The following is a 15,055-nucleotide window of genomic DNA, read 5'->3' on the forward strand; positions in this document are numbered from 1 at the left end:
TTATGAGTGATATATCACTGCAAAAATTTCAAAAACAATTTTTATGTTTACCGAGGGTTTATAACCCCTCATAAACATCATTTAGTGCCTCTTTCAGTAAAGTTTAGCTCAACTAAAAATGTCGAGTGTGCCTCTATCCGTAAAACTTAACTCAACTAACAATGCCGAAATTGTTAGGTTGGTTCACCTGAATTTGAACACAAGACCTTGTTGTGTGTGTTTTAATGGTCTTTAGGGTGGTTAACATTTTTCTTGTTGTGTATAAGGAATCATTTAGCTGCACATGCTAATAATAAACATAGTATAAAAGAAATTTATGACACAATCCATTTAAATAAAAATATATATAAAGTTTGGAAAATGAATTTTCTCATTAGCAAAAAAATAAAAAAAATCTCTCCACAGATAGATTCTCAAGAATACATTCGAGAACCTAACTTGTTGGAGAAAAAAATCTAAAAATTCAACAAATGATATCAAGATACATTCGAAAACCTAACTTGTTGTTGAAGAACAAATCTCAAAAATCGGAAAATGATAGTAGCAAACAACTTCGTAGTTATCACTGACTTGCATTTATAGTTTTCATTGATTTGGAGAAGACATATGATATAGTGTCCATAGAGATTTTGTGTAAACTCTGGAAAAGAAAGGTGTTAGAGCGGCATATATTCAGGTTAAAATGGATATGTATGAGGGGGTCTCTCGACTAGTGTGAGGACACAAGGTGGAGACATCTAAGATTCTCCCAAAATAATAAGATTGTACCAAGGTTCAACACTAATCCCTTACATTTTCACCTTAGTTTTGGATGTACTTAGAAAACACATCCAAGAGCGAGCACCGAGATGTATTTTTTTTGCAGATGATATAGTCCTACTATAATGGGAGGTTGGAGACAAGTCTTAGAAACATATGATTTCCGCAATCAAGACAGAGTATATGGAATGCATTTTAGCAAGAACAAAGTGTTCGAGTGAAATTTGAAGATCATATCATCCCACAAGTTACACGGTTTAAATATCTTGAATCTATAGTACAAAATGACTGAGAAATATAAGGAGATGTAAACCACTGAATCCAAGCTAGCTAGATGGTTGAAATTGGAGGAGTGCCTCAGGTGTTTTATGTGATGTGAAAGTATCGCTTAAGTTGAAGATTTTTTTTACTAGACATTGGTAAGACCAACGATGTTGTATGGGATAGAGTATTGAGTAGTGAAGAATTAACATAAACATAAAGTAAACGTAGCAGAAATGAGCATGTTGCCTTGATTGTGTGGTAAGACAAGATGTGATAGAATTAGAAGTGATGACATTAGAGAGAGTGTTTGGGTAGCATAGTAGTAGAAAATATGATAGAAACTAGACATATGTGGTATGAACATGTAGAGAAAAGACATATAAGTTATGTAGTTAGGATAATAAATCAAATGGAGAGGAGTCATATCACTAGAGACATTAGTAGACCAACAAAAACTATAAGACAACTATTACGAAGAATCTAGAGATAATTGACCAATCTATGGTAGGGGTTTGATGCATTTTTCTTAATATCTAGCAAGGTTTGTAATTAAACAACGGTCTTGCACATCAAGACAATCGTGCCAACTCAAGGAAGGCTCACATTCCAAATTTCTTCTTGTATGCTTACATATTCAAATGTAGGATTTTGTACTCGGAGACTTTAAAACTTGGTTTTCTTGTGTAATTATTTTTAACAAACATCCAATCACGTTTTAGAATATGGATATTTATAGAGATATTTTAGGAAAAATATAACAAAGTAACATATGTTGTGATTTAATTGAATGGATGTGGAAAAGAAAAAAAAAACCATTATCTTGTGAATGGTTAAAAATAGTATTTTAAAGAAGATACCAAATGACAAAATAATGGATTATCATATGACGATATTATAAAGTTTTTATTGACATTTAGCGATGACTAATTTTCATTTAGAATATGTTTGGTAAACAAGTTGAGTTCTCTTCTCTCACCTGAATTTTCTCCATACCATTTGGATCAATCCATTGTTGATAGTGTATAATGCTCCTTAATCTCTAGCAATTAATCTCATCAAAATTGTTTCAAAATTATATTTGTGAATATATTCATGCAAAATAAATTCATTGTATTTTAACTGCCACTTTCTCTCTTTTTTTTCAAAGCTATTCTAACTTATCAAAATAATTTTAAAGCAATATTTTCTAAAACAATATATGAAATTATAAATTTCATTTTAAAATGTAAATTATATGGGATAAATATTTTCTGTGATAAAATATTTCTTTCTTAGACAAAATTTTGCGTTAAAAGGTTTCAGAAAAAAAAAAAACGAATTTAGGATACATAAGGCCTTAGATTCTGATTTCTGCTCTCCCTCTGGCACATTTCGCTCCCACTCAGCAACCTTGCCTAAAATACCCCTGCGTTAGTTAAGTCACGCAGCGTGACCTAACCAGCACACCTTATAACAACTGCGCACCTTATGTCACGCACCACTGGCCTGTGCGCGAGTTAACTCACGCACGTTGGCCGGTGGTCAGAACTGAAGAACAGACGTTTTTTGGACGGTGTTCAGGTTTTCAATCTTCAATCCACACGTTTTTTTTACATACTTTACACGTTTTTTTTACCACATTTATGGTGGTTATAACCTACACTACCAGTCCCACCTATAAATACCCATCCATACTTCTCTATTTCCTCACACCATATCACTTTCTCTCCCTCCTCATCACTCTCTCCCTCTATTTCTCTTCTTGTTTTTATTTTTCAATAGTCTCTTCGGGGGCAAAAGTGAGCAGACTTCTTGGGGCAAAGTAATGGCTAGCCCGCGCTTGGTGTAAAATTAGATTTGCTTCTTTTTACGCACAAACTTTTTTACCGTGGGTATAAAAAGAACAATATTTAAATTTACCCCAAGTTGATGATGTCATTTCCCTCGAGATGGTTGGTCACTACTTTGCCCCAAGAAGAGTGCTCAGTTTTTACCCCAAGAGGGTAAAAAGAACTTTTTACCCCAATAGGGTAAAAAGAAAATAAATAGATTATTTAGTGAATGAATGTATCATTGTATCAATTATTGTATGAAGTTGATTAATAAAATAAGATGTTGTTAATTTTTTATTTATCAATGTATCAATTATTTATATATTTTTTTATTTTTTAATTTTGTATTTAATGAATTTTGTTATATGTATCAATTATTTAATGAATAATTCGAATAAATTAGAATAAAGTAAATAAATAATTTAGAATAACGTAAATAAATTAATTTGAATAAAGTAAATAAATAATTTATAATAACGTAAATAAATTAGAATAAAGTGAACAAATAATTTAGAAAACGAATACATTAGAATAAAATGAAAAAATAAATTAGAATAAAGTAAATAAATAAATAAATTAGAATAACATAAATAAAATAATTTGAGTATAGTAAATAAATTAAAAAATTTGAGTACACTATACGTGAGTTAAATCACGAGGATGACTTAACTTGCGCAGACCTTTGCATTTGCGTTAGTTAATTAACGCATGTGCATTATAGTATTTTCAGATGAGTGGGAGCGAAATGTACTGGGGAGAGAGCAGAAATCTTAGATTCTATAACTGAGCCCAAATATCAAAAGCCCACAATCAAGTCAAAATATAAGAAAGTCCTTAATGGTTGCTCATTTAGCCTCCCTATTCGATATTTATCCTCAAAAACAACATTCGAGGATTATATCTCAAAACCTTTAAACACGCAAAAATGACGTTCGAGTATTAGCTCTCTTTGTACATTTTTGGGAGCCAAAAGAGCAACCATCCACAATCAATTGATATGGGCCTACCATTCTCTCAAAACCAAGATTTATGCTCTTCCCTCTGCACAAAACACTCGCGCCCTGCAGCATGCCTAAAATACCCCTGCGTTAGTTAACTAACGCACGTGTAAAACTATGTGTTAGTTAACTAACGTGGCGTGACTTAAGTGTCGCTGAAAAACCACGTTCTGAACACCAGCGTGAGTTAACTGACGCTGGTTTTGTTTTCACATATTCAACATGGTTTTGCATTTATTACATCCAAAAGTTGTCTCCCACCGCTTTACTTTAATCACCCCATGATTATATTAATTTAAAGCTCATGGCAATACTTATCCATGGATGAAAGATAGATTTAACAAACTTAAAATTTTGTCATTTTTTCATACGTGTTGCTGTAGCCTTGTTTTGTTTTAGTTTTAATGGTTGAGAAGTGACACGGATCGGGAATGGTTTGGTTTGTTGGGTATTGAATTGAATGAGACAGTCATGATGTATGGATGGTTCTAGCAAGGCATTTCTATCATGTTGATGCATCAAAAGAGCATGCTTTTGAAATTTAAAAACTAGCGTGAATTAATTTACGCGGTGTGAGTTAACTCGCACATGGGTAAATTTGAAAGACTGTAGAGCGTAAATGTTTTGTGCAGAGGGAAGAGCTGAAATCTAAAATCAATATGTGAACACCTACTTGAGAAATCAATCATGTTGCTTGGCCTTTACATTTTCCATATATATATTTTTTTTCTTTCTTAACTCCTCTTGTTTGAGGTTTCTTGGATTTCTCCTCTCTTTTTAAGGTGGATCGGAAAACTAACATCAAAGAATAAGACATCAATAATAACCACAAAATTCTTTGTCTCCTTTGCGGTCGTTTCCCAAAACATGTTATACAAGGAATGTGCCCTCTTTGCATTACAAGGCCTACTTATGGTTTTTGTGTTTATACTATACTATGTACTACAAGCTCTAAATATATATTTCAAAAATTATTATATACATTAATTATTATTTTTAAATCTCTAATTAATATTACTGATTTATTTAACGAAAACGTTTCACCTACACTAATTTTTCTATATATTGGAATATCTTGTTAATCACATGTAAAACTGTGATACCCCTTAAAAAATGTAAAATTGTGATAAATTCAATTGAGTATATAATTAATTTAGATCATATTAAAAATTATATAGATGAATTAACTACAATTTTGAACGTGAATTAAATTTTGAACATGATCACTCATTGTGTTTCAGGTATAGAAAAAATAGATGTATGAATATCATTACTCTTTATTTTATTTATCAGATTTGATTAAGATGAACATTCTATTACTATAAAATAATGGGTAGTTTAACAACAATCATACATACAACAGATATACTATATACATTGCAACTTTTTTTAATATACATAAAAATAGCAAAAATGTATTTATGCTAAGATAGGTAGTATAGTACAACAAAAAAGTGTACTAGTAATATTATGTGGAGGTAAGTGGTCCATCCTCTAGGCATGAAGCTTTCGTCACCTCAATGCTTAAAAAGTCCATGTATGATCATTTTGCAATTTTCATAGACAAAATTGTCTATTAGATTTGGAGTATTTGTACTTGATACATACTAGATGACATTTGATGTAAGATACTAAGATATATACGTACATACATACCCTGTTATTCTCTTGAGAACAACTATTTATATAAGATGAACTTTGTCTAATGTATTTGGATTGTCGTATTGTCATTTCACAGATCAAATAATGTCTTTATAACTAGTAGTAGATGTTAGAGAATTATAATCCAATTTTTGGCAACCGAACAAAGTGAGTGAGGAATGTTTGTCAATTGATCAAATGAAATTGCATAACACTTTTAATAAACCCCACTTAATTATTCACTAACATATGCTTATACATAAATGCGCATGCATATATATGTTTGCTTGTTTTGGCTTTCATTTCAAACCATGAAAGTCAAAGGTGGCATGTGCTAGAAAGTTGTCATCCATATGAAAATCAAATTCTGTTTCTGTCAAGTAGCAAGCATGTTGTCTAGCTCTTTCACATGTACTACACTCCTAGTCCTCTCTTTCTGTGAAAATGAGCTTGCTTCAATGACTATGAGTTGAAACATTCATCATGATTAATAGTTTATCTGAACCAGCACGCCTAATCATTGTGTCATGCCATTATAACTACTTGAATGGAACTTTGGTTCTTGACTCCCCCGACATAGGAACTTCATTTGTCCTTATCAAATGACACAAAAATAAGATTTTCTCATCCATGATTGGTTGTTTAATTAAGACTTTCTTCAATAGTATATATATGTATATAAACCAATTTAACATGTGAAAACACACGTCACTTGTTGACACTTTGAATGAACGCATCTATTTCTTAATCTTCATGCAAGTAGTATATATATTTTTACCAAGAGGAAGCAAAGCATGCGTTAGCTAGACAGAGGAAAAATTCTTCATGCACAGGTATGCGTTAATTCAGAATGGAGCCAAATTAATGTCTCTTTGTTAAGGTATTAGTTTATTATAAAAATAAAACATTTTTGAATTTTGTAGTGTCAAGATAGCTAAATAGTAAATTCCAATGATATATTGATAATATGATACTACATCTTCCCTTAACTCTGCTGTCAAATTATATAGTTACACACCTATATATCCTATGAATTTGATGAATATCATAGAAGTTTAGTATAGTTATATATCTTGTTGCACTTCAAGTTCAAGCAGGTTCGTAGCAATTACTTTGCTGTGAAATATCATAGCTTACTATTGTTTGTTCTGAAGCTAGCTCTTTACAAACACTTACACACATGTAGAAAGACTTAACTAAGTCTCCAATCCATTTAGACTAAAGTACTCAAATATGAAGAAGAGTTCATCTTGGAAAAAAAAACATCTTAGGCATATATAACATGGTCTTATATTATAATTGAGCACTTCATTATTTTGGGATCAAGTGCATATTTTAGTTAATTCGGTAGTGAAATTGGTGAATAATTGTGTTGCCAAAATCCTCCTCTATAATAGCAAAAAGTTGGCAAAAAAAAAATGTTTGGTGTCGTATTTGTGTCATGTTTTTTGTGTTTACTTGTCAGTAGACCAATAAAATTACAACAACAACAACACAAATCAAACTGTTTCTTCTTAACTTCAAAAAGAATTTTATTCAATAAAATGAAAAAAGTACAATTAGTAGAGAATTCATGAACCACTCGTAATACAAACAAAAATCCATATTCTTTCTAGCTAAGAGCCACCCCACGAATAACTTTAATATCATCCTCTAAATCACACACCGAGGTACTTTTTTTAGCTTCTCAAATTTCCAATTGGTAGTATGCCGTATTAACATTAACCATTTTGGTAATTGCATATAGTCTTCAAAATAATTCAATTAGACTCTTACAAAAGAGTTGCAAAAATTTGTAATGCAGTCACCAACAAGAGACTCACACTAGTGCTTACAAGTCATCTCACAAACTATTCTCTTGTTCATGGATTGAGATGCCACAACAAGTCACAAGATCCCCTATGTGTATAGGGAACAGTAGCTTCATCCATTCATGAATGTCACATTACTCCACATTTTTAAAAAAGTTTCACTTCATGAAAGAATTTCAAGATTCTAGTATTTTTTTTTTTTTTTGTATTAAATGTGGAGAAGTGGGGTGTCCGGGGTTCAAACCTCGGCCCCTGCATAAATTATGCAATGTCTCTGCCAACTGAGCTAAGCTCACGGAGACAGATTCTAGTATATTTCTCAATCTCTTAAAACGTATTTATTTTTAAATTTCACCACTATTAATATTTACTATTGTTTGAAAATTCTTATTGGAAAATTCTCAACAGCCGTCGACTCAACATATTTTTATGTTTAAAGAAATTTTTTAAGTGAGACATTTTTTAAAGAGTAATGATACATAGACACCCTTTATTTCCATACACCCTTGTACATCCCATGCATTAGGAAGAGAGAAGAGGAGAGAAAAGAGAAAGTGTGCTTGTGCGGGGTCCACGTGACTACGTGTCAGATTTTTGTGTGGGTGTACAAGGATGTATTGCCACCTAAGGGTGTCTATGTATCATTACTCTTTTTTAAATGAGAGCAATGAAAAAAATGAATATCTTACAAACAAAAATTATTCCAAACATTAGAAGAATTACTCCAACCCATATTGAAAAAGAAACCATATAAAAACAGTAGAGTTATTCCAACCCATGTACAAAAAGAAACCAACGGCTAAAACATTTTAGAAGACAATAACACATATCATAAAAGAGCATTGCTAGGTAGTGCGAGAAACAATAGCACGACAGGCACACGAATCATGGGGTAGTGGTGTTATAATTTCAAAATACATGAAAGTTAAAATAATTTGCAATCTCATGAAGGATCCTACAGCACTTATTAATTCGTTGTTTCTCGTCATTAGTTTTGTCGCACCATAAAGCTTTTTCCATCATAAAACCAATTGAGTAGAGTAAACACAACCAGTGTTACCATGTACAACTAAAATTTTAAAAGCAAATTCAACTGTGATAAACACATCAAGTGTTGACATTCAAGTACAAATTTATTGTTATATATATGTAGGCACATTTATGGCAATTGATCATCGATTGCCTATAGTATTAAAATAAAAATACATTTGGTCTATATATATCCAAACTCCAGAGGTTCATATATATGAACAGCTTACATCATTAAGGATATAAAAATATGTGTGCTTATTATGTACACCAACTTGGAGCAATACTCATCAAGTTTCCAAATACTATATATTAATATGCATCATATATCATCAAGTAATTACTATATGTTCACTTCCAAAGTTCCATGTGGCAACTGGAGGTAGAAGTTGAAGCATGTTCCTCAGAAACTTCATTCTTTTTGGATCCATTATCAAGAAGAGTAATTTGTTCAGCCACATGAAGAATAGCTGCATTGGAGAAAGAACTAGTTTCTTTATTAGAAACATGATCTTGATTATTATTATTATTATCATTATCTTCATGACTTAGCTGAGAAGCAACAAACTTGTCAAGCACTCTCCAATCAGTAACTTGTTCATCATTGCCAGTACTGCTGTTACCACCATAAAGTGAGTGAAGATTTTGTTGATGGTACTGCAAATATTGCATCTGTTGAGTAAGTGCAATATTGTTATTGTTTGCATGAGCATGATGATTATAAGGGATAATAGATTGAGTAATTTTTGGACTTTCAAGGTGTGGAAGTTGGAGAAAATTAGCATCATGGTATTGGTGGGGTGTGTTATATTGAATTAATTCTAGTTCTGGTTTGCATGAGTGATATGAAGTATAGTTAGGAGGGTGAGAATTGGTTCGGGTTGGAGATTCAAGATCTGGCATGAAGGAAACTTGATCATCATACCAGTTACATGGTGATTGATCATACTCATTCATTTTTTGCACTGTTGTCATTCTCTTCTTGAATACTCTGCATACAACCCATCCTTCTTCCTGCGTTACAAGTTATGATAGTTATCAATCAAACACATAGCTAGCATCATTACTGTTTGAAGTTTTGAACTTGCTAGTTATAATATTCTACCTAAAAGCAGAAAGTATACACATGCATGGTGTAGTTTCGGAGTGTGCAGAAAAAAAAAAGTGAAGAGTTTCTAATTTGACATAATAATATTTTGATAAAAAAATTGAGGAGGGCTTTAACTAATTGAGGAAAGAAAAAAGAAGACAGGATGGTCTACAAACTTGAACCCGAGTTTGTTTTTCTTCATAGAACATAATCATCCTAATATGGAAGAACTTAAAAATATATTAGAGGAGAATTTTGAAAGATTTAGATAAATTCTTCAAATCATTTGAATATTTTTATAATTCTTTCAAAATTATCTAATTATGGACCTCTCAAAAAGAGTCCAAAATGACCCCTTACCATCTTTTGTACAAAATAATTTTTTTAAATTTTTATAATTTTGCCAACCTCCTTTTTTCCGACTTCTTGTTGTTGTTAAACATTGGTGTGTTCTTCTCTGATACACTTGTATTAAGGAGAATGTTTTTTCGGTGTTAATATATATATTTACATTTTTAATCTTGACAAAAAAAATATATTAAAATTTTGTACACATAGTAAGGTACACATTTGGGAACATGTCTATATTAGATGGAACCCCATTAAAATATATTAACTATAAGATTGAATGAATTCTTAATTTAATTTTTATTTTGATTGAATTGGTTCTAGTTTTTTGTTTTTTGTTTTTATATAACGTATAGTTAAACAACGATTGCCATCTAATCTAGTATTTCTAGCTTTTGTGCATAAAAAAAAAAAAAAAAAAACAACGATTTTCATTAGATTATTATAATTCATATGTTGTGAAACATTTAAAAATTGTCTATGTTGTTTTTGTTTTTGGTTTTGAATTTGTCTTTGCTCCATAAAATCAAGCCAAACCAAATAACATAGGATTTTTTTTAGATGAAGTGACAAAAAAATGCACACATATAACTCGGGTTCGAGTTCGGGTGAAGATGTCCAACCTAACAACATCAACATTGTCAATTTAGCTTACGGACAAACCAATTGCATAAGACTTCACATCGTGAAATTAAATACTTGAATATGGTAAAAGCAGAAAAAATTAAGTGAAATTTCTTCCTCTTATAATTTCCATATACTTGTATTTTGGTCTCTAAAATTATCTTTTATTGGAATAGTGCTCAACTTCACATGACATCTTCTTCTTCTTTTTTTACTAATCAAGACTCACATTCCTTATACGTTTGGAAAATTGCACTTAAAATTTAAGTAATTGAGACATACATCACTACTTTTAGATAATAAAGATAGTTAAATTATTCAATCTTTACCTGAAATTAAAAATTTCTTTTTAAGAAGTTGAAGTTATAAAAATTTAGTAAATATTAATTATTAATTTGTGATTAAATGATCAAATTATCCAGTAATTGTATTTCAAGGTCTCAATAATATCATTTCATAAAATTAAAAAATCATGGCGTGGAGAAGTATTGGGTATCTCCATTTCTTATCACATAAGTAAAATGTGTAGAGTAAAATTGATGATTGGAAACAAAAGTTTGAAAAAAAATTCAGTATGACTAAAAATGAAAGTTGATATTTTTTTTTTTTACAAAGAAAGTTGATATATTTATAGAGACCAAAAACATAATTAACGTATACTTTAGTAAATGATAGTAATAAGGATCGCTATTGATTAATAAAAATCTTCGAGAGTAAAATACCAAAATGAGACTAAAAATAATAAACTAATTAACACCTCTTTATTATAAACAATATTGATTATTCAGTAAGTTTGGGTCTTATGAATATTTTTCATCATCACTTTTTGTTTTGTCTTTAAGTCAACTCATACATATCTTTTACATTTTTGAATAATCTCTTACAAAGATGTTTATAATATGATTACAATCTCCACAAAAAATTATTTTTTTAAAACAAAATATGAATTAAATATAAATTTTTAAGCGATAAAAACATAAAAATTCATTGCTTGTTGAAAAAAATTGCTAGAGAGATTTTTATAATCTACTAAATATGCTTACAAAAATTAATTCAGAATTTCAAATGATACACACGAGTTTACTTAAACATGTGAATCAAAAGTCCTGGCGGAAAACCTTTAGGGGATCAAAATTTGCTGAATTTTTTTAGAGGGATTAAAAACGAAAATTAACCCTAATTTTATGGCAAAACCTTATTTAACCCTAAATTTATAATAATAAAAGAGGAAGATATGAAAAAATTGGTACTAAACTTTCAAAAGATGTAATATTTTATTAAATTATTTGAAAAGGGATAACTTTTAATTGATCACAAACACAAATATAAATCACTTAGGCAAACACATAAAAAAGTGTTATTTAAATACTTTAACAAAACGAAAAAATTTATTATACTTTATCTACCTTTTTGTATTTGTGTGAGAATGCCTAAATGGTACATTTTTAGACGCAAGCCTTGTTCTTAAAGAAAATGGTACATTTTTAGAGGTTCATAAATCATAAATAAAATACTTTCTTATAAAAAATGCATCCATAGAAAAGCAAAAAGAAGAAGGAAAATTACCTGAGAAATTCCATTTTGATTAGTTTCAAGACGGTACTCATGCATGATCCAATCAGATTTCTGTCCATTTGGGGCACGTCCTTTGTAAAACACTAGAGTCTTTCTCATCCCAACCAGAAATTGTTTTGAGTATATTGCCTTATCTCTTCCTGTGGCTTTCCAGAATCCTGCTTTTGTTGCTCTATTCGTTCGAGTTCCTGTTGGATACTTCTTATCTTTATGACTAAAGAAATACCAGTCATTTTGTTCATCACTTCCTATTTTGCATAATTCTGTTTGCAATACATCACCAATAGCAAATTTTGTGTTATCATAAATAGTAATACTCTTGATACATATATATTTGTTCATATTATTAAGAGTAAAAAAAAATTATTGTTACGCGTAATACAGTACTCCTTGTTCTCCTAGTATAATTTTTTGTTTTCATAAAAATAAAATTGTGAGTTAATATGGATTGATTGTTAAGGCTTTGTAGTATAGATGTCGGATCGATACCTTGAAGATCCCATGGTTCAATTTTATAGAGATCAACGTCTTTGATGACATCGAGATCAATCTTTTTAGACGATACCTTCTTCCTGAGGTAGTAATCAACAAGTTCTTCGTCGGTTGGATGAAAACGAAAGCCTGGAGGTACATGTGAAAATGTATTCATATTCCACCTCAGAAGAATTAAAACCTGTACTCATAAAAAAAGAAGAGTGATTAACAAAGGAGAACATTTGCTTATAACAAAAGAAAAGGAAGGAGAACATTAATCAATAATTGTGTTAAGAACTTTTGCAATTAATCACATTATTATTTTTTCATTTAAAAAAAAAAATCACATGATTATTTTCCAACATTTTTTTAAGGAGATGATTATTTTCAAACATTAAGGAAGAGAGAATGTTTGAAGTTATTTTTTCACATATATACCCATAACTTTACCTTATGAAACATTAATTCATATTTCCTTAAAGGAGTAGAACTAAACTAGGTTTCAAAACACAGTAGAGGGGGCACACTTTTTACAATGTAATTATGGGGAGGGATGGTTATGATCAAGTGAATGATGGTCTGCAGGTATAGCACCAAACATTTAGCTTTTCATGCCTACAAAATAAGTTGATCATAAAGCACTCCTAGTAAATCACATTTACACATAAACAAAAAAATATTAAATATTCTTCAAAAAAAAAAAAATATTAAATATGGAAAGGATAACATGACTTAGAAGCTACTTGTTCAATCGATTTGAGAAAAATATCATCAATTGCAAAAACAGTACTTTGTTAATAACAAACCTAGCTATAAAAAAAATAAATAAAAAAACTGGTGGAAAGGTTAAAACATGATGCTAAACAAACACCAACCAAACATAGATCAAAGTCGTGTCAAAGATTTTGTGCACACACTTGAGAAAAGTGACATTTAATTAGTTAGCTGTTGACTAAGGCTATGTCTTTGTCCTTTAGTTGTCTTTAGTTTTGGTAGTTGAATTATATAAATTAATTTTTTTGAGGAAAAATCATCCACAATTCTGGTATTTATATTAAGAAACATTCATACATGATATATACAGTAAAGAAGAGAAACTAAGGCCAAACCCATATAATATAGTAGATCAAGCACCAAATAAAAATAATATTTTAACTAGCTAGCTATAACAGAAGAAGAATAACCTTAGTATTAATAATTCTGAACCGGATGCAAGATCTCCAAGTAGAATTCAAGTATGGATCTGATGAAAACCTTGTTTGTAGCACTAAATCCTCAGATATATAAGCATGGTAAAAAAAACAATTGTTTAAGGTTGTATTTGATCCACGATCGTTTTGAAGAAGTAGCTTGGTCAAATCCAACAGAAACAGACAAAAAAGCAGCACTAAAGAAAGACAGAAAGACACACAAGGGGACAAAACAGACAAGAAATGAAAAGTGGAAAGTTGAATTGTTAATATCCTCGGGAATTGAACTACAATCTCTCCTTGCTCAAACTACTTTTGTTCTCTCCAACCAGAGGGAGAGAGAGAGAGAGAGAGAGAGAGAGAGATCAGATCCCAAGAGGACTACTGAAAAGGAGAAGAGATGAAAGTGAAGGAAGGAAAATGAGAGTTTTAAGAGTTGATGAAATGAAACTATAGCCCTAATAAATCATCTTTTCAATAGTTTCTCTCTCCTTTATCTGTTGTTAAGTTTGGAGCTAGATTTCAGGAAAAGCTTATCTCATGAAATGGTGGCGCTAAAACGGCTTAGAGAGAGAGAGAGAGATGTCAACTTCTAACTCCACTCACCAGCAACTGATGGAGATGGAGAAGAAGAAAGAATGATGTGGTGTTAATGTTTGGGGCCAAAGAAAGAGAGAATGCAAAAAAGATATCAAACCTTGAGAAAGAAGGGGTGTAGGTTCTTTAAAAAAAGAAAAAGAATGTGAATAGTGAAATATATGAATGAATTATGATAATGATAGGCAATCGATGGTCACTCTTAATGGTTACAAGTTATAATATCACCCCTCCCGCCATAAGTTGCACCATGACATTTCGATTAATCCCATCATCCATTATTTTCTCTCTCCTTTTTTTTTTTTTTTTTTTTTTTTTGTCTTTCTTTCTTTCTTGCGGGCACACATTACTAATTTATTGTGTCATGGTAACTTATGTCTTTAAGACACATGTTAAGAAACCTAAAAAGGTAACTTTGCAGGATAAAATATAATATTTTAACTTTTAACAAGTTGAATGCACGACTTTTGATACATATATTTTTATAATGAGTTCATTAATATGTGTCCTTGATGGCACAAGTTAGCATTTGCCTAATATATTTAATTCGAAGAGGATCGGTTGACAATGGTCAAAATAGTTGAGACAGAGGACTTCGACAAATGTCTAGAGATAGTGGTGCCCATGCAATGACTCCAAACTCTCAAGTCAACAAGGATTTCAAAGAGTTAAGAGCTCTAACTCGATAGAAAGAAGAAAAAAAAAAGTATTTTTCATCGAATGGGGTGCTCATTATATTGGGGTCTTGGATAAGGCTTTAGGGTGCAGAACAATTATGTTATTGTGTTATGTGTGGTGCAAATATTGAAATAGTGGAATTTCGTTTGTTACTTCCTCCGTCTTA

At 30.8% G+C, this 15,055-nt stretch overlaps 1 protein-coding gene across 2 annotated transcripts; it reads right to left on the reverse strand.

The window, feature by feature from the left end:
* Positions 1 to 8,101: 8,101 nt before the first annotated feature.
* LOC11407922 (NAC domain-containing protein 7) lies at positions 8,102 to 14,330 on the reverse strand. 2 transcript variants are annotated; one of them, XM_024780935.2, is made up of 5 exons: positions 13,609 to 14,330; positions 12,875 to 13,039; positions 12,440 to 12,623; positions 11,942 to 12,213; positions 8,102 to 9,327 (listed from the first exon to the last, which is right to left on the reverse strand). In XM_024780935.2, exons 2-5 carry the CDS (start codon positions 12,884 to 12,886, stop codon positions 8,665 to 8,667), a joined length of 1,131 nt encoding a protein of 376 aa, XP_024636703.1. In that variant the 5' UTR covers positions 12,887 to 13,039; positions 13,609 to 14,330; the 3' UTR covers positions 8,102 to 8,664. The 2 variants fall into 2 exon arrangements, with proteins under 2 accessions (XP_024636703.1, XP_003608762.1); XM_003608714.4 differs by lacking the exon at positions 12,875 to 13,039 and having other exon boundaries at positions 8,105 to 9,327; positions 13,609 to 14,328.
* Positions 14,331 to 15,055: the final 725 nt, after the last annotated feature.

This window comes from Medicago truncatula, chromosome 4, assembly GCF_003473485.1.
Source record: "Medicago truncatula cultivar Jemalong A17 chromosome 4, MtrunA17r5.0-ANR, whole genome shotgun sequence".
NCBI classification, from domain to species: domain Eukaryota; kingdom Viridiplantae; phylum Streptophyta; class Magnoliopsida; order Fabales; family Fabaceae; genus Medicago; species Medicago truncatula.

Coding starts and splice junctions, on each gene's coding strand:
- LOC11407922 (XM_024780935.2), bottom strand. Junction 12,214..12,439: donor TGAACCATGGGATCTTCAAG/GTATCGATCCGA, acceptor TATTGCAAACAG/AATTATGCAAAATAGGAAGT. Junction 9,328..11,941: donor ATCAAAATGGAATTTCTCAG/GTAATTTTCCTT, acceptor CTTGTAACGCAG/GAAGAAGGATGGGTTGTATG.